We start from the raw sequence: 24,559 nt of genomic DNA on the forward strand, positions 1-24,559 counted from the left end.
CACAAGATTGTCCTCTCCTTACATAAGAAATAAAGGAAAAAATTAGCACTGCTGCAGATAATGAGTGAAGGAACTTGTAGAAGGTCCTCTTTGGCAGGCTTTGATTAGGCAAATGTTCACACTCTTAAAATTACTTTCTGATTGTAAGTAACAGTTTCAAGTCCCTAGTCTCAAATTCACAATAAGAACCTCTCTCCCGTAACATGCATGTGTGCACTTTCCTATAGAGAGGTAAGCAGTGCTGCCAGAAAGAAAGGAAAATGCATGGTATCCAATGGCCCAGACTCAGCAACTACATCCTGTCTGGCATGTCAAGATACCCCTTTCTGTCTTATGTGGGTTATATTGGTATGTTGTATTTCCTTAGCAGCAGATCTTTTGTTCATTTAAATAACCCCAAATAGTGCTGAACATTAAGAGAGTTTAAGGTTGGAGACTGAATAGTAAATATACTGGGAAAGATTTCCATATTCGCTTGGTTTTTATAGTGTTTAATAGAATGGAAGGCTGATAATCTTGCAATTAAAAGGATGTAAATTGCTAACAGATATTCCATTTGTTTTCTCCCTCTTTCCCAGCTATCCATATAGTGAAGATTATAGCCAGGGAATGCAATATATGAACACTAGATGTCCAGCTTGGTGTGACAGAATCCTTATGTCACATTCTGCCAAAGAACTCGTTTTGAAGGTAAAAATTTCCTTGAAACAGTTGTGTGTATATATGTATGTTCTTATACAATTAGTTGTATTCTATCCATGGACCCAAAGCAGTTTATAAACAATGGAAATGGAGAATTTTTAAAAAAACATGTACCAAGGCAGCCAAGCTCCATCATCCACATCAAAAGCATGTCAACATAATACTTTTTAAAGCCTTCCAAAAACATGAACCTCAGACAGGAATATGTTTCATAGAATAGAATAGAATAGAATAGAATAGAATAGAATAGAATAGAATAGAATAGAATAGAATAGAACAGAACAGAACAGAACAGAACAGAACAGAACAGAACAGAACAGAACAGAACAGAACAGAACAGAACAGAACAGAGTTGGAAGGGACCTTGGAGGTCTTCTAGTCCAACCCCCTGCCCAGGCAGGAAACCCTTCACCACTTCAGACAAATGGTTATCCAACATCATGGACATCATAGCACATAATGATTGCTATGACCAAGAAAAAACAGTTCTGGGCCCCTCTTGAAATTCACCCCCTTCACATCTTTTTTACCAATTGAGTGCTCAAGATAACTAACAAATAGAAAAGTTTGACTCATTCCTTATCACAAAATGTATGACAGTGCAACGGGTTGGCTTCTGAAGACAATTTAGGAGTTCCTACTGATGAGAAAATAATGGCCTGCATGCTGATTAGTGAAAGCTGCTACAGCTATATTTGTGTTGCAGACTGTGCAGTAGCTTTCAGTAAGCTTCTGGGTGCAATTCAAAGTGTTGGTTTTAACCTTTAAGGCACCATATGGCTGGACACCTAGATATCTTCTTGATCGCTTTCCTCAGGAGGATATGCTCATCCCTGGTGTGGAAATTTAGGATACTCAATAGTTGTAAGGCAGTGCTTTTCTGTGGTGGCTCCCACCCTATGGAGCAGCTTTCCTTCAAAGGTTTGGATCCCAACATCCTTGGCATCAGTTACATAAGCCTTAAAAACAGAGCTCTTTCATGAGGCATTAGGAACCTCATAATGCAGTGCAATAGCTTTTACGTTGTGTTTTCTGTTGTTTTGCTGCCAATTTTAATATAATTGTCAACTACATCTTGGATGGAGAGGAGGAGAGATTGCAAGTGAAAAATCTGATTTAAAAAGTTATGGAACATCAAATTGTACTCTAAAGGCCTGACTGTAGAAGGCATTAACTCCCATCCTAGAAGTGAACATAGCACCATTTGATTTCAGAGCACATCTCAAATCCTAAGCATTTGGAAATAATAGCAGAGGATATTAACAACTAGAGAACAAATGAATGATGAGATTGTTTGTTAAGGCCTGAACATCATAAGCACCATATAGTGTAGGACAAGGAGTCTCTAGTACACTGAAGATCAAGAAGTGGCAAGTATGACTTCTTGTCAAAATGAGTAATCAAAACACATATTGCTATTTATTAAGTATGATTCATCCAAGACTTTTATAAGAAATTTACAGTCATCTGAGGTGGGTAGCTATATTTCTTTCCTTTTCCAGCTTCACTAGCTAAAGTCCCTATGATAACAAACACTTCATTTGATTAGGGGATTATTCTTTGTTCAGTAATTTAAACAAAGCCTGGAATTCAAGCTTCTATGTGTACCTAAAAAAAAGAGTTCTTGATTTTAAACACCTACTTCTTTCACAACTCCATTGTTTAGAAATGATCTTGAGTTATTCTGTATATCATTACTTGTATATGAATTATGTTGAACTCTTACGGCAGCATTCTTATGTAAATAATGTATCTATATTTTTCCAGATAGTCCTAACAACTATTCAAGTATTGTATTTTTCGGAGTATAAGACGCACTGGAGTATAAGACGCACTTTAGTTTTGGGGGAGGAAAATAGGGGGGGGGAATTCTGCCTACCAGGTATTCATCTGGCTAGCGTCCTTAGCCTGGTCAGCTTCAGCACATTAGTTCGCTTACTGGTTTTGAGGTTGGGGCTGGTTGGAGCTAAAAAACAGCTTCTAAAGCACAGTTGATAGTCGGAGGGAGCAGCAATTAGAAAAGCAGGCAAAGATCACTTTCCTCATTTGTTGAGGCTGAAAAACAGCCTCAAAAGCACAGCTGATCGTCAGAGGGAGCTCCAGTGACTAAAGCAGGCAAAGCGCAGAAGGGGTAAGAGAGGGCAGCAGCTGTTCTGGGTAGCCATTTTGGGCACCACACATCACATTTTCAGCCTCCAAATGCGTCATGCTTTCAGGCGGTGATCAGCGGCGATGTGCTTTGGCAATCCCCGCAGTATTTGGAGGTTGAAAACACGACACGTGGAGCCCAAAAACACAAGCCATTGTTGGTGCCAATCTCTGCAGCCAGGAAGATGACCCACAAAGGCCGAAGGGTGAGGGCCAGCGGGTGGGCAGGGTTACATTCAAAGTATGACACACTCAAATTTTCAGCTTCTTTTAGGAAGTGAAAAAAGTGTGTCGTATACTCCGAAAAATACGGTAATTAAAATACATGAAATTGAACTGAACTTTCCCTTTCTGTTCTCCTTCACCTAATATATCTGTTACACTCACACATATACACACAAATAATTTTCCTCTGCTGTAACCACATGGTGCATTATGGAAATACAATTCTAGAATTCTGATTACCAGATCTTGCCTTTACCATGTGAAATTTTTTCCAGAGATATATATTCATAGAGATTACTGGATATTCCATTTCCACCAGAATTGTTACTCAAACATTTTGCCATTTATATACTATAAATTGTAAATCCCTTTTACTCTCAATAGAAGCATTAATTAAATGACAAATATATTTGCTTATTTTATTTAAAATATTCCTAGACAGCCTTTAAATAAAAATATCAAGGAGATCTACAGATACAATATTAATATTAATAAAATAAATAATAAACAGGTTAAAAAAGTAAACACCATCCCAAAATATTAAAGTAACTCTAGGCTCAGTTGGCCCATACAACTTACTGAAAGGAATGTTGTTTAAATAAATAAATGTTTTCTGTATTTTTTTATTTAAAAAGCTAGCAGTGACAAATATTGCTGAACAACTTTAGATGGCAAGGTGTTTTAAAACCGGGTAGCATTTTGGGGGAAAGGTCACAATTTTTGATCTTACAGTGTTGAAACATTTGATACAGGTGAAGGCAGTTTGACTCATACAAATAACCACTGCATACAGGTAACCACTGGAGCAGGTTTCCCAAAGCTACTTTTTCAAAAGGCAACTGGACTTTCTTCATTTTTCCTTGAAGACATTTCGCTTCTCATCCAAGAAGAAAATCCAAAAACAAAGAAAATCCACTTGCCTTTTGAAAAAGCACTTTTGAGACAACCATGACCTGGATGACTGAGAATTTCCATAGATACTGCAACTGGTAGCATTATAAGGATCAGATATTGCAGCCACCTTACTTCACCAGTATGTAGTTGTACTCTGCACCAGCTGAATTTCTAATTCATTGATACTTGTATTGTATTTCTACCTTTCATTTTGAAGCTCAAATTTTAACTGCTCCCTTCTTTTTAATGAAATAACTTTCTGTTTTTAATTTCTTCTTGCAATAGTATTTAATATGGCAGCAGTATATGATTCAGATGCTGGAAGGGTTCAGGATGTAGCTGGAGCTGGTAATTTAATCCAGGGCAGATCTGTTTGTATTGGGCATATCTGAAGTTTTTCTTTTTCTGAGAACTAATGCATAGAATGAATTTCTTTTTCTGGAACCATTGGGGCCAGATAAAAAATTATCATAGAGAATTTTCCCAGACCTGTACAAATAATCCTCACTTTATATTGTGACTGCAGTTGATTTCTGTTACTAAGCAAGACAGTTGTTAAGTCAATTTTGTCCCATTTTACTACCTTTCTTTCCACAGTTGCTGAGTGAATCTCTATAGTTCTTAGTAGTACAGTTGTTAAGTGAACCTGGCTTCCCCATTGACTTTGTCCGAAGCTCACAAAAGATGATTATGTGATCCCTGCAACCTTCATAAATAAGAGTCAGTTGCTAAGCATCTGAATTTTGGTCACATGACCATGGAGATGCTACAAAAAACAGTCATAAATCATGTTTTTCAGTGGTGTTGTAACTTTTAACAGTCACTAAATAAATTGTTATAAGTTGAGGACTACCTGTACTGGTCAAAAGTTTCACTTGCTAAATTTCTTACCAAATGAATGCTGACTCTAAAATGTAATAGGGAAAGTCACCGTTCTCAATCTGAATTTCCCATTTTTAAATTGCAATAAATTGGGATCTGGTGATTTATGAATAAACAAGTTTTAAAGGACTTTGGTAGCTTTGAGATGCTACATGGGAAGTAGTGAAAATAAGATTTCACAACTGCAAGTTTTGTTTGATATTTGTTTGTTGGGGGCGACAGTTTTTATCTATGCCCAAATTAGCAGACAGTCATAACCATCAGCTCCACACAGTGGGCTTTACAGATTGTACAGACATGGGCTGTAAACAGCTTTAGCACAGCCTCATTTATCATGCCATGGTCCGTTACCTCCCTAGCATGTTATTTTATGCTTGCTGAGCCCTAACACACCAAAGGTTGCCCGCTGTTTGGGAGTCACAGAACTGCCTGAGAGCATAGCGTAATGAATGCTCAGCTGAGTGGAGCGTGTTTCTGTTCATGCGCTAGTGTAATTTGTTTATCTGTCTAAAGATTATGCACTTGAAAATCTACAATTTGATGCTGCCTTTGTAAATTATCAAGTCGTTTTTGATGAATGTATCTCCACTTCCGATAGCAGTGGCATTATGAGCTTGAAATATTAGAAAGTGTTCATGCATGCAATGCAGAAGGTTAAGGTTGTGTATTTGTGTGCGCACGCGCATGTAGATAGATAAAGATACAGATTTCTAGGCAAGCATGCTAGGAAGCAAATGTGACCTTAAGCTTCCCTACTGCATTAAAAATAATTCAATTTTAACTTTATAGTCCAAAATGTGGCTGTTTATATATAAAGTTCTTACCCAGTCAAACTTGACTTGATTATAGATGACGGAAAGCTTGACCGTTTTTCATTTGAAATAAATTAGAGTGGTAAACCAATTGCAAGCACAGCTGCGCATGTACGCATGTATGAAAGATCTGGGGAGAGACTATGGGTTCCAGATTTAATTATCTTCCAGTTTAACCAGCCTGAGAAATTGTGAGGCAGTCTCTCTCTTAAGTCATTGCTTTAGCAAGGTCATTATGCTGGATAAACAAAGCAGACGTTGGAAATGGTCGATGCAGTAGCAAAAGCTGTCTCAATGCAATTATTTGTTTGAAGGGAAGAAGGGAATAAAATGCCAATGCCAAACGGAAATAAAACTGGGTAGTTTTAATAATGTTCGGCTGCTACTCATTTTGAGATCGATACATGTATATAAACATTTAAAAATCTACTAATGGCACAATTGTCCTTGATGTTACTGTTTTCACTCTTTGAAGCCTATAGTTATGTTAACATCTAATTGAAAGCCAGAACCACAGAAATCAAAACTTAATTGCAAATAACTTTATTTAGAAATGGGTCTCGATATATACAGTATATATGAAGAGACAGACATCGCGATCTCTGGAACTTAAAATATATCGTCCACTTAGCTTTCGTTAGCCTCTGCTAACATCGTCAGAGTGTAAAAACCATCATTGAAGAGATATTAGCCTTTTTATATATGTGTGTATGTATGTATGTATGTATGTATGTATGTATGTATGCATGTATGTGTGTGTGTGTGTATATATATATATGTATATCACGTTGCTCTTTTTCCCCTGCTTCTATCTTATTTCCATTTTTTTCGTCAATAGAGATTTAACTAAGGTTACATTTAAATTTAACCAAGATTCATATCTATTCTAGTAAAAAGTTTAAACTGAAAACATAAATCAGTTTTATGAGTGTCCTAATCAGTTAAGACACTATTTGTTTGTTTCTTTCTTTGTTTGTTTGTTTAAATTTCTGTACCACCCATATCACCTAAATTGCATGTCAGAAGCCCTGAGACGCTTCCTGGTTAAAAGGATTAGCTGGTGACATAACTGTTGCCCTGGGGACCCCCAATTGGGGGCTCCTTTCATGTCCCTGCCATGAGCTCGGAGACATGAAAGGACTTCGCCGCTTGGCAGCTCTCAGGTCTTGAACGCTGCTCCTCTCTCCCCTAAGTGACTATTTTAATAATGAATAATTGGGAGTTTAAAAATCTAAGATTGACAAGTGTTTCAGATAAAGGCAACAGGATTGAAAACACTTTAGATGAGTGGTCCCCAACCTTTCTGGTTCTGCAGACTGGCAGTGGCGGCAGTGAGGGGAGAGAGGGGATGGTTTCGTGCATGCGCCACTTGCACCAATGCAGCTTCTCTCGCGTGCTTGCCGCTTGCATGGTCCAGTTCCTATGGGCCACGGCCCAGCACTGGGCCACAAACTAGGGGTTAGGGAGCCAGCTCTAGATGACCTTATCAATGTAAACATTATGTTAAAATTAATCCTTTCAAACCAGTTGAACTCTTCCATTGTAATCATGTTGGTGTAGTAGAAAAACTTACTGTTTTTCTACTACACCAACATGGTTACAATGGAAGTGGATGCCTTTATGCTAAAGTGAATTCAATTTATTGTGTATGAAGTTTCATCCTTAATTCACACGCTAAACAGAGTCACTTGGATTAAGATTCAGGCTTATTTATTTTAGTTAATTAATTGACCAGTAAAAATCTCATAAGATAATTGATTAATAGCTTTGATCTTTTGACAGTGTTTTATATAATATGTATTAATGACTGCATCCTCAGAGACCTGAGCATTTCCTATTTCCGACTTTCAGTTTAGCTAATTTTAACAATTTTAAATCCTGTAATTTTTAAAACTCATTCAATGAAATAACATTGAAATGGGCTTCTGACCGGATGCTCCAATAATCTTTGCTAACTTTGGAGAAAGTATGGAATGCAGGAAGAGTTGCTGAAATCCCCAGTTCTACACCTTCTCATTGTTTGTATTTGCTGACTTAAGTCAAATACAAATAAGTAGAAATTGTTTGCAGTGCAGTAGCATAATTGAAAGTATTTAAGTCTATGCTCTGTAGACTTCGGAAAAATAATGAGTGCATTAAGAAACTTCTTTGAATACAGCAAGTTGCTTGGTTTCATTTTGAAATGTGGGAGTGTATCATTTTTAACATTAGCGATCCAAAGTTATGTTTACCTCTTTAGAAGGAAATATCATTCAGTTCTATAGTCAAATTTCCAGGATTCTAGTTAAAATATGTCCCACCTGTTAAGTTGCTATATGGTTGTAAATTAATATGCAGACCCAGATCTTGAAAGCAAACTGCTTTCTCCATCTATAGCTAAAGTAATATTTAAGTCAAATAATAGTACCAGAGTACTGCATTCTAATGATGCTATTAATTTTAATGACCCTTGTTTGCAAACATATATGTATGGCAAATAATTAAAAACAATATTTTTCAGTTAATTTGGTTTACTAATTTACGTAAATATGTTTCCGAACCCTGGGCAAATGCTTTGCACAAAATATCAGTACTGACTAGAAGCTTCTTTTATGTTTTTACTCAGTCTGAAAATGATGAGCGGCAAGTGGTGTATGACCATATAGGACCAAATGTCTGCATGGGGGACCACAAGGTAATCTTATCTACTTCTATTATGGACATCCCAGTGCATCTATGGCAGATCGGGCAGGGTGGGTTGTGCAGCTGCAGGTAAATTGGATCTGGAAAGACACTGCCCTCTGGCAGTAACCGGAATACTGGTTACTCTGGCAGAATATGGACCTAGTGCATTGATGGTTAACCTTTTTGCCGTCACATGCAAAAAACGGGTCGTGCGGGAGGGGTCGCACATGTGTGCCCACACCCATAATTCAATACGCCCCTCCCCCACACATGTGCACACGAACACCCCCCCCCTGTGCTTCCCTCGCTTTTGGCACACAATTGCACAGTGGGCCTGGTAGGCCCGTTTTTCACCCTCCCCAGGCTCCAGAGGCTTTCTAGGAGCCTGGGGAGGGTGAAAATGACCTTCCCCCCACTCCCCAGAGGCCCTCCGGAGGCCCAAAACAGCCCATTTCCTAATTTCTAGTGGGCGCCCGGAAGGCTGAAAATCAGCTAGCTGTTAAGTGCATGCGTGCTGGAGCTGAGCTAGGGCAATGCTCATGTGCCCACAGATAAGGCTCCATGTGCCACCTGTGGCACACGTGCCATAGGTTCATTATCACGGACCTAGTGCAACAAGGAAGGCTGAGCAGGATTCTCGGCAGGAATCTGTGCAGTTGCCCAGCCTTGCACATAAATTACCTGCAGTCACATTTATTTTCATGAGAATTAATCTGCATTAACTTGTCACATAGCTTTTATGAAAAAATCCAGGTAATATTGTCCTAACTATGCAAACAACTTTTATTTTTTTCAAAACAAAAAATGAACCCTGGGGTGGGGTGGGGTGGGGGATGATACAGTATAGCTATGCTATGGCTTTTTTTATTGTTGTTGCTAATACAGTATTAGAAACTAACTCAAGAAATTTTACAGACAGTGAAAATTTTATAGAAGATCCAAGGATCGGTTCCTCCCTCTTTCTTCCATTAAACATTCATTCATGTTTAATACAAGTTCTAAGCTGCCATTTGATCAGAACTGTCACTGTAGAAGCAGTCTAAGGGTGTCGTAAAAAGCATGCCCTCATATAAAACACAGGGAACAAATTAGGACTTATTTGAGGGTATATTTCAATACGATCTGGATGGAAAGGGGAACCTGTAGGGTGAAAGAAGAGTGGTGAGACAAAAAGACTTCAGAGTGTTCTATGGAACAGTTAATAGAATAGAGAGATAAAGTTGGAAAGGGAGAAAGAAGAGGGTGAAGAAACATGGTTAAAAACAGCCTACTGGAAACTATTCTCCCAGATCTGAAAAGCATTGGTTTTCCTGAAGCAACTCAGAAAGCAGTAAAAATAGAGCTGCCTGCATCCTTGAATGGGTTGCCCCTTGACAAAAAAAAAACCCTTGGCACTTTTTACCTAAAACTGCATTGGGACAGAAAGCACCTTTGTGTGCATCAAAAGACATCTTTTGATAAGATTTACAGGTATTTGAAAGAGAATCCTAGGGAGGTAAGGCTAGTCTAGGAGGGCAGGGAACAGAATCCCAAAAGAAGGCAGAGGTAAACCCCTGCCATATTGTTGCCAAGGAAACTACCTGAACATTCCATGAAGACACCAATAGTGGTCCTTAATTCAAAGGAAGACTTCATTATTGAGGACCCAGTTTGTGGGGTCAATAAGCTGACTTTGTATAAATATACAAAAGTATGAAGGCTATTGCTTAGCGCATTGTAAGCTGCCCTGAGTCTCCAGAGAAGGGCGGCATATAAATTAAATTTAAAAAAAAAAATTATTGGAAAATTCTGGTTTAAACACCAGAATGATGTCTCTCTGGTGACGTTAATCAGTCTGGGAATTTCTTTCCTTCACCTCAAAGGGTGGAGGCCGAACCAGAACTGGATCCAGGCTGAGTAATGTCTAGAGTGGACCCACTCAGTCCTTGATTTCAGAGGGCCTGAGCTTAACCCTCTTCCCCTGAATCCTGACCCAATAGCATGGCTGCAGGCCCCAATTGCCCTCCTGGGGTCCAGCTTCGGAGAAGCCATCTAACATCTCGCCTCAGGAAGGGCCACCCCTTAGAAGCATTCAAGCGTGCAGCCTGTGGCAGCTTTACTATCTTTTAACTTCCTTCTTTTTCCTCCGCAGCCCGTGTTCCTGTCCTTTCGAATAGCCGCTGGGGCAGGTAAACCTATTGCCAATATGCACAAGTGTTGTGTCGTGCAGTGACGTGGTGGTAAATATCACGTTAGATTTTTCTTATCTGCTCTTTCCTCTCCCTTCCCTCCCTTTGACGGTCTGGTTTTCCTTTAATGCCTCCTTTCCCCTTTCTCACCCACCCCTCTTTTTGTGGGGCTTGTTTGCTTTTCTCCTTTGCTTTCATTTTCTTTAAAAATATTTTTGTTTTGAAAAGAAAGCAATAGCTGTTCGTCAATTCTACAACAGGAAAAAGATGCCTCCGACATGAGAAGATATTTCGGGAAAGTTCATTATAGCGAGGAGGAAGAGGAGGAGGAAGCTTCAAACTCCCGCCCATCGCTTAAATCGTGACAGCTCTAGCCATCCATCCAAGTCCTGCGTGCCCTGTTCTTCTTTTATTATTACTGTTCTTGTTATTTTAGGCTGTTTATGCTCCACTAGCTTATTTCTGGCGTGGACACAAGTCCCCACCACCCCCAAAAATCTCTTATACCTCACTGTCTTGTATATTCTCGTGTCATCAAAAGTGGACTTTTTATTTTTATATGGCAATGCCTATATTATGCTACAGTCTGGTTGCCAAAACATACCTACAAAAAAAAACACCTTAGTTTTTTTTTTTTTACAGTGTTTTGCCTCTTGGATTTCACTGTGAGGTTTGTGTTTTTAGTTGGTCAGTGTGGAATGAGTGTGTGTATATGTATATGTATATGTATATGTATATGTATATGTATATATGTAGACACACCTTCCACATTAAGACTGTTTTCATCACCCTTCCCTAGCTTAAAGCCAGGTTGGGATGTTATATATTGCCTTGTGTAGAAGTCCTGCTGTGTTATTGTTGTTTGATCCTGTGATATTTGGGGGTGGGAAAGAGGATCCAAGTTCGTTTTGTTTTTTGTTGTCCTTTTTTATAACCTGTTTTCTCATGTTATTTACTATACTGCCATGTTCCATGGTTTCTGAATCACACAACAGCAGCTGCTTTCTATACGTGTATATATTTATATATATATTGTATGTGAGTGTGTATAGAGATATATATATATACACAGATATAGAAATAATTTATAATTACAAACGGTCTGTCTTTCCTGATACAAATAAGACTTTTCCAACAAGCCCAAATAATATCACTGTTGTCCGGCAGGAAATTCTGCCACCGGTTATTCAACTCGGGATTAACTTGCAAACCGAGGAAAAGGGGAGGCAGAGCTCGCGATGGGAGGAGGCCGTTGGACGCTTCACACCCCTTCTGAAACACGTTTCTTCCGCGTGGAAAGCTTGCAAAGGAGACACGGAGAGCCCACTGGGCGCGTGGCGGCTCGTCCTGAGTTCCTGCCCTCCGCTTACTTCGGAGCAAGCCTGCCCGGGCTCAGCGCTACCAGTGCGGACACGCGTTTCATGAGGCGAGCGTGAGCCCCCGCAGACTGTGGTGCTCGGCTGAGGGGAGGTGGGGGGGGCTTCTCCCGTGGGAGGTGCGGCGAGGGCGCTCCACAGCCCCAGTGCTACAACCACACAGCTCAGCAGCAGCAGCACCTCAGGTGCCAAACAAAGCACGTTCGCGAAGAGCGGACACAAGAATTGGGGGGGGGGGACACGGACCAACCCCTCGTCGGGGAGCACTTGTTGATTCGGACTAGCAGTGTTTCTCAACCTTGGAAGCTTGAAGATGGGTGGACTTCAACTCCCAGAAGCCCCCAGCCAGCGTTGCTGGCTGGGGGTTTCTGGGAGTTGAAGTCCACCCATCTTCAAGCTACCAAGGTTGAGAAACACTGGACTAGAGGAAGGCCGGGGAAGGTGGAGCTTCGTTGAGAGCTCTCCCATTCCCCCCCCACTTTCCGGAGTACAGCATTAAAAGGTGATTAGCGAGTCTGTTGAAGAAACACAGGCGGGGAGCGTTATTGGTTTTATTGAGAACACTACCGAGCTCAGGGAACGGGCGGGGGCGGGAGTCGGGAGATGCCTTTGGAGAACAAATCAAGCTTGGCGGTGGGCGGGGTGGGAAGAGGGAGGAGCAGAAGGAGAGGAAAACGGGAGGGAGGGAGGAATGTCTCCTACGTCCCTGATGATCCTAGAGGAGTGGGAGCCATTGGTGGAAGGACACGGAGCCGCCTAAGGCTTGGAGGGGTTTGTGTGCGCGGCGGGTTCACTGCGAAATGAGCATTCTGGTTCTCAAGCAATAAAAAAAAAATGATCATGATTTAAAGAGGCGTCTGGCTTTTTCTGCGCGTCCCTTGTCTTCTCTTGGGGTGAAAAAATAGCGATTTGTAAAAAGGATGTAGAAATCTTCGTTTTAAAACACACACACACACACACACACGGTGCTTCACTGTGCAAGCTCATCGTCCTCATGCAGAGAAAAGAGAAATGTTGCAAGAGTTCAAGAATCGAATCCAGGTGGGCTGCCGATGGCACTAGACTGGCCTAAGGAAAGCAGCTTCCTGTAAAGATCGCGTGGGTGAAAAAGACGATGCCTGCCTTCTTTTTTTATTTTTACACAATCCACAAACTAACCAGCGTTCCCCGGTAGTCTGGCTGGGATGAAAAAATGCACCTGTTTTGCTAATCCCATGGCTAAAGTTGCCGATCGCTCCCAGGTTTTTCCTGCCAGGCAGCCCCAGCAAAGCCTCGCTTTCAGCGGAGTTAACGTGAGTGCCTTTGCGTTAGAGACTTCGTCCCGATCTTAAGCCAGTTGTGAAATTCAAATTGTTTTACTACCGGTTCTGTAGGCGTGGCTTGGTGGGCGTGCAAAATCCCCATTCCCTCCCCACTGCTGGGGCCAGCCAGAGGTGGTATTTGCCGGTTCTCCGAACTACTCAAAATTTCCGCTACCGGTTCTCCAGAACTTGCTGGATTTCACCCCTATCTCTGATCGAAAGCAGTGCCCAATTTAGAAGGATTTATCTCACGATTGTCCACCGGGGGAGAAGGGCTGCAAACGCTTTCAGCCTGCGGATTTCCCATTAAAGCTATAGAAAAATTAAGAAAGGCTGCCAATCGTACTAACTCCCCTTTATAACAGTAGCTATTCACACAATATGCTGATTACCTCAAGTTTAGCAAACTTTAGCATGTGTGAATTCTGTGCTGGGGCTTTACCAGATTTTGTCAAGTCTCAACTCGGGCAGTGCAAAACTTTCAGTGCAGAACTAACGAGTAAATCGAGGTAACGAGGACTTGCAGGCCACTTGCCACCTGCCGTCTGTGCTAGGAAGAAAACACCTTGAAGTCAAACAGCATCGGGAATATAAAAAACGGGTCAGATCCCTTTATAAGGCCCGAACAAGAGGCTGAGCCCCAAAAGTTATATCGAACCCGAAACGCCTTTTTCCACACGACTTGGTGATTTTAGATGCGCTGCTTCTTATGTCCCTGGTTTCCCCTGTAAGGACCTGCCTGGGTCCTGTTTAAATCCGTTTATATTCATTGAATTGGCCATCGGCCAGTTCAATTGATCAACAATTAATGCGACCCAGCATAGTTTTGGGAAGGAAACTGTAGTGAAGTCGATGGGACAAGTACATAATTGCAGTCTTCATTACTCGAGGCCAAGGAGAAGTTGCTGCTTCAATTGGTACAAAATATTTTTACCTTTTGACTTGCACTCAATTTCATTTCCTTCTTTTCTTTCTCTCTCTCTCTCTCTCTTTCTCCTCCTCCCTCCCTCCTTCTCTACAAATTGTCTCAGAATCAAAACCAGAGAAAAGGGGGAAGGGGCGATGTCTCCTACATCACCTACAGTGACCTCCCTGCTAATCTGACACTCCGATCATTACACCAGATTCAGCAAGTGTGCAGGATGATCCTAGAAGTTTCGTTTCTGGAGTCTATCAAGCATTTGTTTGATGGAACTCATGATCTTACAGGAGAATACAGAAGCGTAGCGAACAATCTCTGGCAAACCTGGGAGCTCAGTTTATACATATGCCTTATGCGAACTCGGAAAATTAACCCAGCGTCCAGCCCACTTTCCCTTGGTTTGCACGTGGGAGCTATTGGCTGAAATTAGAATACATCCCGGGAAGAAAGAGAAGAGAAGAGCTTTGGTAGTACAGTGGTTTAAAGCACCCTGTTATTAGCACAGCTGCCTGCAATTACTGCAGGTTCGAATCCTACCAGGCTCAAGGTTGACTCAGCCTTCCATCCTTTCTAAGGTAGGTGAAATGAGGACCCAGATTGTGGGGGCAATAAACTGACTTTGTATAAATATACAAAAGGATGAAGGCTATTGCTTAACGCATTGTAAGCCGCCCTGAGTCTCCGGAGAAGGGCGGCATATAAATCAAAAATTAAAAAAAAAAATAGAAAGCAATAGCAAAACGTGTCTCATAATAGGCGGGTATTATATATTATTGCGTGATATATATATAACCCCGTGCCATGCAGTTTCCAGAGAAAGTTTGCATTGGATTGTAAGGACAGGTCTAGCGGATATTTCACCCAAAGGAAGCCGAGGGCTGCTTGACAGCTCAACTTTAAATCGCATCAATATAAAATTGCCGCCTTCGCGTGGGTTGGGCTGAGCCTGGGGAATTGCAGTTTCGCCCTTTCAAGAAGAAGCGAACCTGCGCCCCGAGTGCCCTGGCATTGACAGCCCATTCTGCTCCCAAGCATGAGCGAAAAGGCGAAGCCAAAACGCTTTCCGCCCAGCCGCCTCTAGATCCCGAAATTAACCCTCACATGTGGACTGGTGTCTTGGTGAGCCCAAGTAGTTGAGAGTGAAAGGGATTTCCTTCCAAGTCGGTTTGTGGAATGGCGAAGAAACGGGGAAGCCAAACCCTGAAGCACAACCATCGTTGTGGAGGAGAGAGCCATAAAAGCTTCTCTTTTTGATTCTCTTCTGGAATGAACGAATCTGGTTCCCAACCCTTTGGGAGACGCGGAAAATAAAGGCTAATGGTAAACTGCGGACGGACAGCAACGACTTAATGAGGACCACTAACTTGCCGTTTAATCAACGCAAACGAGGCCAAGGGCTGAAGGCCGGATCTGTCCCGGTTTCAAAACGCGCTGAGTCTGGGATTTGAGCAGCCAGTCTCTGGCTTACTGGTCACCAGAATTAACCCAGCAATGGGACGTGGCTGCCTTAAAGTCATGTGTTTAAATTTTATCTTAGAGTTAAGGTCAAAAAAGTTAAGATTGTCGCCGCGGCGGTGCGATTGAATCCCGCTGTTTTTAAGAGCTTTGCTCGCCCCCGTCACGACCGTCAGCTGCTTTTAACCATCTTGTACTTTGCGAAAGGCATCGGTTGATGTATGGATAATCGTTATGTGCGAGTCAGGCCATTACGACCTAGGATACAAGATCTTGGCTAAAAGCAACGCACCCTTGGCTTAACAGGGTCTTTTTAAACCAGGCACGGATTGCCGTCTTACAGAGAAGCAAACTCCTGCCTATCCGCCTTTTTTAAATATTTTGCTCGCGAGGTTCGCAGCGCTCCATTTTTAAGGAAGGACGAATAGCCTCCGTCAGCACTGCTGGTACTCCCTTGGGATGAATGGCCTGAGCATGAGGAAAGCGACCCCAGGCTGGCAAGCGGGGGGGGGGGGATGAGGGGGTGGGAGGACGTGAGCATCGCTCTTCTCCAGAGTCAAGGGCTGAGCAAGCCAATGTTGCAAAATCCAAAGTCCCATCAATCTCGGCCACCATGAGAGACGATACAGAGGCAGCTTGCCCACCCTGTGCAGCTCCCACCATCGACATCAAGATGGCCGGGAAAGATGGGAGTTGTAGTCCAACAGTAACCCTGAGGAACAGCAGGGACTCAACGGGCCTGTAGTACAGTGGACTAAAGCACTGTTATTAACAGATTAACATCTGCTGCTTGCAATTACTGCAAGTGCAAATCTCACCAGGCTCAAGGTTGACTCAGCCTTCCATCCTTTCAAAGGTAGGTGAAATGAGGACCCAGATTGTGGGGGCAATAAGCTGACTTTGTATAATTATACAAAAGTATGAAGGCTATTGCTTAACGCATTGTAAGCCGCCCTGAGTCTCCGGAGAAGGGCGGCATATAAACTAAAGCCACCCGCGCTGGTTCCGCTGATGTGAACGCGAGCCAGGCCACCCATCCACCCTAACTGCCACTGGAGTCTTGCTGCCAAGGAGGAGAGTGGCTGATCCTTGGTGCAAGTAGTCCCAAAGGTGCTTTTTCAAGAGGCAACTGGACTGTCTGGTTTTTCCTTGAAGACGTTTGGCTTCTCATCCAGAAAGCTCCTTTGGGACAACCTGGATGACTGAGAATCTCCATTGAGACTTTGCGCAACTAGGTTTGCGTTCCAGGCCTGCTCGACTTCGTCTGCAAAGAGGTCTGCCTGCCCCGCTGCTTCGAAAGGGGCTCGGTCCAGATTAACGCGCCCTCATCGCCGCTTGCCATGTCTTCGCTCTCCCCCGCCCACCCAGCCCTATAAGCCCCCCCGAAGGATAATCGCCGTCCTGCGATTGGGTGGCTTTGTGATGCTCGGAGTGATTTCAGCGAGAGGAGGCAGCCGGTCCCAAAGCGTCTCTGATCCCCCCCAACCCCGCGTAAGCCCAGGCAGGAGCGGGGTGGGGTGGGGTGGGGTGGGGGAGGCTCTTTCCAGAATAGAAAGTGTTAATAGCACCGCTGGCCCTTAACGCTGCCAGCCTTTCTCAGCAAGGAGAGATGCTCATTAGAACAGCTGAACGGCGGCAGGAAGAATGTCTGCTCCTTTCCTTTTGCACCTTTCCACAGGAGGCAGCTTGGGATGACATCTTGGTTTGCACTCACCACTATTGCTCTACTGTGCTGCTTCCCAGGTGTGTTGGATTTCATCTCCTGGGATGGTTGAAAGCTAGCTGAGAGTTCTAGGAGCTGTAGCCTAACTCACCTGAAAGACTCAAAGATTGAGGTACATGTACATTGCCTAAACAGGTGCCCTTTACCCATGCCGAGTTATCCTTCCATCTTCCTCTGCAATGGCTATAATTCAAATAAGGGGGTCCGGCCGAGAAGTCCCTGACCAAAGAGGTAATATTATTGCTGAATGACAAAACCACCACAATCTTCCCCAACAGGTTTCCTTTGCCTCGGAGGTTGAGGTTCGCTCCAGTTCACCATCAATAGCACCAGACCAGCAGGCACCACGTCCCCAGGCCTCGAGAAAAGTGCTTGACCTAGAGATGCCCATTTTCTCCCACCCCTTAAGTTGCAGCCTCTGTCTGCTCAAGCAGCACCTTCCCCTCACCCAGGAGAGGCCAACTCCTAGCAAAGTACAGGTAGCCCTTGATTTACAACAATTTACTTAGTGATCAAAGTTACAAATTTGAAAAAAGTGACATGATCATTTTTCAGTTATGAATTTGGCAGCATCCCCATGATCATGTGATCAAAATTCAGATGCTTGGCCACTGGTTCCTATTTGTGACATTGCTGTGTCCCATCCTAAGGTCATGTGATCACCTTTTGCAACCTTCTGATGAGCAAAGTCAATGTGGAAGCCAGATTTATTTTACAACCGGGTTACTAACTTATCAACTGCAGTGATTCATTTAACAACTGTGGCAAGATAGATTGTAAAATGGGGCAAAATTCACTTAGCTGTCTCACTTAACAGACATTTTGGGCTCAATTGTGGTCATAACTCAAGGACTACCTGTATACCAGCATGTCCCAAAAAGTGGAGCAATTTATCATTTTTCCAGAAGACCTGTAGTGCATTAGTGTCAGGTTTCCCAGAAGTGGGGGTGGCTCTCAGCCTTTGGAAAGGCTCAGAGAGGCTGAAAGGAGTTTACTCTGTTTAACGAACCAGTGTGTGAGCCTAAAGTTCACCGAATGTAGGTTTAACTAAGGTTGAGAGTAATGCTTGTGACTTGGCTCAGACCTAGTTGACTTTGGGAAAAGGAGTGGTAATCATTGTAAAATTGTATTTTAAATGAGGAAGATAAGCATGGGCTTGGCCAAGGAGTTCTGCCTATCCAGGCCTGCTCAGGTCTAAAGTTTGATCTAAAAACAAGTTTCCATTGCTTAAACCAACAGTGGTGTTTCCTGTAATTGCAGCAATTCTCTGCACTTGGATATTGAGCTACAAAACCAAGCAATGTGTACAGCATAATCAGAGCTGAATAATTGAAACCTAGTAACTTCTAGAGTGTCACTGGAACAAATCCTAGTTTTAGGATGACATAAAATTGGGCTTTGATGCAGGACAGGGACTGTATTGTTTTTAGATCTTCCAAGACATCCTTAATGGCTGAGGAGCTAAATGCCAATTTATTTCCATGTTTTAACTTCAAAATGTAAGAAAGGATAAGTTCAAATTTGAACATTAAAGAGAAGGTAGCCTAAGTTAGCTTCTATTACCTGTTAGTGTAATATGCTGTTGGTTCAAATCTATGAGTAATATTGCTGTAAGTCCTAGTGCTCCACATTCTAGGAGCAACTTTGGGTATTTATGAGCTCTAGTGTTAAATAGATATTTAGATACAATCTGTTTTCATGGATACCTTGAAAAACATCCCAACCTATACAGAACAATGAAGGTGTATCAGGCTGTTGATTCACCTAGTGCAGAACATATTGTATTAATTGAAAGATGTTCTGCTTGTTTTTAAGATAGGGCTGGGAAAGATCCTTATTTGCAGAAAATGGGGATTTCTACCTGTCAGCGTTGTGCCACGCTACCAAACTGCCATCCTGCCAATCAGTCCCAATGGGATCTAAAGCCAAAGGAATTATACGTGGCCTGAACTCTGTGAATTGGAGAAACGAAAGAAACCTTTTACACCTTTGTTAGAAACCTGACACATAGAGGCACTAATATCACCTGTAATGTTCAGTCTACGAATTTATTTCTTGCAAAATAAATTTTCTCCTTCAGAGGGAGGGAGGGGCTTTTTAAAATGTGTGTGTGGTGTAGTGCTGAGTATTGGGGTACAGTTGGGGGTCCAAGTTCTCGTCCATACTCAGCCATGAAGCCTATGGGCTATGTCAGCATAGTTATTGCTTTGCAACCTAATCAGATTCATAGGTTTGTTGATAAAACTGGAGCTGATAGAGAAAACACCATGATGAGTTCCTGGAAGAAAAGTAACACACACAGTTACCAATGAGTGCTACATGAAATGTGGTTTTTTCCTCCAGACCTAAAAGTAACTAGATGTGAAAATATTTTCATTTTGTGCAGAAATAATGAACACATGGGCTGCCTCCTTCTGTTTAATTCAGTGCTTTTACACAGCCCACGCAGTATTACATCTTTGCCCTTTCATCTAAAATAATTACCCCTCCCATGGGCCATATTTGCATTCATTACTTGAAATACAGCACAAAAGAAACAAAAGAGAAAACTAAGTGCTTAGATATCATAAGGCAATGATGAAGCTTAAAGAGAGCCTCATTAGGGACAAGAAATTTTTAACACATTTGACATCCAGCAGATGCTTAAAATATAGCTTTCTCATCAAGAAACAGCACTTTCAGCATAAAATAATTTAGCACTATTCCTGAACCACATGCTAGCCATTGTGGGATAATGCAGCATCCTTTCTTTCTCTTTCTTTCTTTCTTTCTTTCTTTCTTTCTTTCTTTCTTTCTTTCTTTCTTTCTTTCTTTCTTTTTCTTTCTTTCTTTCTTTCTTTCTTTCTTTCCTTTCTTTCCTTCCTTCCTTCCTTCCTTCCTTCCTTCCTTCCTTCCTTCCTTCCTTCCTTCCTTCCTTCCCTCTTTGCCTACTTACTGGTTGCTTTGCCTATTTTTACGGTAGCAGATGTTAAATGTTGGTGGTGCAGTATGGTAGGTAGGTAGGAAAGTAGGTAGGTAGGTAGCAGGGGTGAAAGCAGCTGGTACTAACAGGTTCTGGAGAATCGGTAGCGGAAATTTTGAGTAGTTCAGAGAACCGGCAAATACCACCTCTGGCTGGCCCTAGAGTAGGGTGGGAATGGAGATTTTGCAATATCCTTCCCCTGCCATGCCCACCAAGACATACCACAGAACCGGTAGGGAAAAAATTTGGATTTCACCCCAGATAGGTAGGTAGGTAGGTAGGTGAGGAAGGAAGGAAGGAAGGAAGGAAGGAAGGAAGGAAGGAAGGAAGGAAGGAAGGAAGGAAGGAAGGGCTTAGTTAGAAATAAGTGATTCTGGAAGTTTCAAAAACCCATCCTGACCTAAACTAAGATAAGGATTATGATGACTAGAATGAAAACAATTACCAAGAGTGCTATGATAAAATGAATAGTGACTCACTCACTCACTCACTCACTTTATCTATCTATCTATCAATCTATCAATCTATCAATCTATCATCTATCTATCTATCTATCTATCTATCTATCTATCTATCTATCTATCTATCTTCTATCTATCATATTGGCTGCTCATCTTACCACAGGGTAATACTATTGCTTTGATGGATTTAATGTCATATCCATGTCTGCTTTGAAAGGTGGAGCCCCCATCTAAAGTGGCTGTCCCAGTAGTGACATCCTTGTTCCCTTTCCAATTTGCTTTTAAAATTTAGCTTGATGAAGACATCAGTATATCTAGAAAGCCTGCATATTTTACAACACATTAATGTAAGCACTGTCCTATTGTAGATGGGTGGATATTTTTTCTTTAAACAAAATTCTCACAATTAGGAGAAAGTTCATTGTATTCCTATTTATTCAGATAAAAATGATATTCTGCTTTTATAATATGTATGTATTATTCAGAGTCAGAAAGAGATTTTTATATAAATAAAAAATGTCATTTTTGTATGAGATGAGTTTTCATTTTCACTGACTTTTAAAAATAACATTTTAATCTTGTACCTCACTTCACACAGACTTCGTGATATTTCTGTATTCCTTTAATTTATTAAATTATATTTCAATGATTTCTTCCAAATTGTTCAGGGAATACGTTTCATTACTGCTGTAAAAATACTTCAAGCAAACAAATTTTTGCCCTTTTTCATATGATTCTTAAATTAACTAAAACCAGGCCTGAATTGAGCAAAAATGCTCATGTTTTGCCCCACTTTTCCAGCAAGAAGGGTGAAATGGGCTACCTTAAGCAGCAGTTCTTGGGAAAAATAGTTCTATTATCGTTTCACCACTCTTATTGGAATTACCACTTGGATTTTCTGCCTCCAACATCAAGCTGTTTTTGACAGCCTTTGGCTATGATTTGTTATATTGGTTCTGTATTGTATTTACATTTTGACTTTTAAAAAATCATTGATGTAACCTGCCTAAGGTCACAAATTATGGAAGGCACAGTTTATCAAACGCTCAAATAAACCAACTTTGCTCCCACTGAAATCTGATGTGGCTTTTCTGCTAATATGCACTCTGTCGAGTGCTAAGTCTGAAAATAGCTTCACTCATTATGATAGGCCTTAGCCCTTTTTTTTTGTTTGCAATTTCTGACTTTTTAAAAAAGTCTATGCACTTTCCACCAAAGAACTGATTATGCAGCCTACACATAACTTAGTCTCTCACATTTTAAAAGGACATATTCCCAAATAAGCATGCACAGCACTGAAACCCAAAGCCTCAATATTATTTCTCTCACATTATTTGTATGGCAGACATAAAATCCTGTAGCAACATGTTTGAAACTATATCTCTAAAGTAGCTTAAAGTCAGAAAATGTATTCACATTTCATCCCATTTCTATTCGTGCTTTGTTGTCTAATCAAAAAGCATTAATAGTCCTGCATTATGACTAAAGGGCTATATCATTTTGGAACTATGTGCATGAAAGGGCATATTTCTCATGGAAGCTGATGCCGGCTCTTCAAGTATAATAAGATTCATATTACAGCAATATTGCAGTCTAAGATGACTGAATCATACAGCAGTGTCCACCTCTTTGAAACATGCTTTGTTTGACTTGTTCTTCTAACTGATCCCATTAAAATATTCCAACTCCTAGTGGACACCAAGCTAGAATGAGGATATAGTTAGCCTGAATTACACCAAGTTATTTACACTGACTTCATGCGTTCTGTATGTGTCTCCTGAAAACTCCTGATGTAGATTCCAGCACCCATTCAAAAGTTACGACCACAATTTAATAATACGATAGAAGGGGAACTTATTAAACGTATGAGAAGCAATCATATTTAATGTACTAATTTAAAGTAAAATTAATTTGAGTTAATCCAATTTCAGTTTTAGGGGACCATCCATTAGGATGGTCCCATTTAGGGATTCTGAACCCTGAAAGAAAAAATGTTTCCTCTGGCAATATTTTTGGACAACAATTTATAGACTTGCTAAGGATGAAGGCGATGGTGATACTACATTACCATTGGGAAGAAATGTTTGTATTAACACCTAAAGGTTTCCTTCTCAGATCTGGCTTTGATCTGAGAAATATAAATGTCAAATTTTCAAATACCCAAATAACTAATTCTCCATAAGTAAAGCATTTTTGTAACGTGAAGTATTTTAAAACTAGCATCTAATCAGGGGGAAATTCCCCAGAAAAGTTTCCTTTTACAGCAAACATGTTTCCAGGACTGAATATTTAACAAATAAAATACCCGATGCTCTAATAAATCAAATTTGTAGCTTTTATCTTGAATTATCCACTGAAATGGAAGTTAAGGCTTTAAAACTATCGGTTACTGTATTCTTTATTTCTAAAATAGAAAGTGTTCTGCCCATTAACAAGACCAGTTCTATGCTTCTTGTTCTATAGAAAATAATCCAAGTCAAAAATATTTCCACCAAAACAGCAAACCTTACAAAGAAGTGGTGTTTCTACATAAGAAAGGGCTGGACCAAAAAACTCCAGTGAAATAAGCCCAAGACAGCCATCACACTCCAAAGGCAGATATTTTCCAAAGGAAAAGCTTGTTAAATAATTTATTGATTTATACAAAGTCTTTCCGACTGTACGAGTCAGAAAGCAACTGAAAATCAAGTGAAGCAGTTCTCTCTCCCTTTACATTCTCTTAGAACAAAACAAAACAAAACAAAACAAAAAAAACAAAAAAAAATCAAAGGAAGCCAAGCCATCCAAACCCAATTTTTTTAAAAAAGGGAAAGAAACCTTTTCGTTTTTTACACTAGAAATATACATGACAAAAATCTGTAATTTTCTATATACACAGCTGAGCTGGTATCCTCCACTCATATACAAAACAGTAACAACAGCTTGATTGTTAGGAGCAGGAAAGGGGGGAGGGGATGGAGGGGTGGAAATCACAATTTCAAAGGCAGCAACTACTCCATCCTCAGCCCACTGACATCCCAGCAGCATTTACGGACTCCCCCCCACTCCCCCCCCCAAATGACTAGAATCCAATGGGATGAAAGTTTTAGGCTAACAGTTGACATTTAAAGCAGTTATTTTGCACAGGACATCCCAGGAATTAAAACAGGTTTTAGCTGAGTGCAGATAGGCCTAGAGACCAAGGTTATGATACAGTCTGGGGCTCTCCTGAGAAAGAGGAGGATCAACCTCCTACCTATTTACTCAGCCCCGATGAAGCCCCCAATGCATAACTGCTGCAATCAAGTTTTGGCCCAAATCAATTATCTGTTCAACATCTGCAATCCTATATTCCTCTTGGACAGGAGACAAGTCGCCTTTAAGGCAGTGTTTCTCAACCTTGGAAGCTTGAAGATGGGTGGACTTCAACTCCCAGAATCCCCCAGCCAGCGCTGCTGGCTGGGGGATTCTGGGAGTTGAAGTCCACCCATCTTCAAGCTTCCAAGGTTGAGAAACACTGCCTTAAAGGGAGGTGGGTTTGCTCCATAGTTAGGGGGTCTAGGATGACACTCTAGAGCAGGGGTGGGCAATTGTGGCTCTTTTACAACCTGTGGACTTCAACTCCCAGAATTCCTGAGACAGCCAAGCTGTCTCAGGAATTCTGGGAGTTGAAGTCCACAGGTTATAAAAAGAGCCACAATTGCCCATCCCAGAGGTCCCCAACCCCCCCTTGGCATCGGGCCGCGCAAACGAGCGAAGCCCCATCCGCGGAATGCAGGCAGCACCCAAAACCACGGCCCCTCCGGTGCTTTCTCCACGGAACCACCGGTCCCTGGTGCCCAAAAGGTTGGGGGGGGGGGGAGGCCGCTGCTCTAGAAGAGCCGG

General features: G+C 41.6%; 1 protein-coding gene across 5 annotated transcripts in view; it reads left to right on the plus strand.

The window, feature by feature from the left end:
- The window catches only part of INPP5A (inositol polyphosphate-5-phosphatase A), a 283,547-nt gene extending 271,090 nt beyond the window's left edge, over positions 1-12,457 (plus strand). For 2 of the 5 annotated variants that reach the window (XM_070945902.1, XM_070945905.1), the window contains 4 exons: positions 579-690; positions 8,269-8,337; positions 10,459-10,495; positions 10,756-12,457. In XM_070945902.1, the coding sequence (XP_070802003.1) occupies positions 579-690; positions 8,269-8,337; positions 10,459-10,495; positions 10,756-10,805 (268 nt within the window). In that variant the 3' untranslated portion in view covers positions 10,806-12,457. Of the gene's footprint in view, positions 1-578; positions 691-8,268; positions 8,338-10,458; positions 10,547-10,723 lie in introns of all 5 variants that reach the window. The other 3 variants (XR_011600509.1, XM_070945903.1, XM_070945904.1) reach the window with 3 other exon arrangements.
- Positions 12,458-24,559: the final 12,102 nt, after the last annotated feature.

Source organism: Pituophis catenifer, unplaced genomic scaffold (genome assembly GCF_029215685.1).
Source record: "Pituophis catenifer annectens isolate HBS135680 unplaced genomic scaffold, rPitCat1.0.hap2 SCAF_6, whole genome shotgun sequence".
Taxonomy (NCBI): Eukaryota; Metazoa; Chordata; class Lepidosauria; order Squamata; family Colubridae; genus Pituophis; species Pituophis catenifer.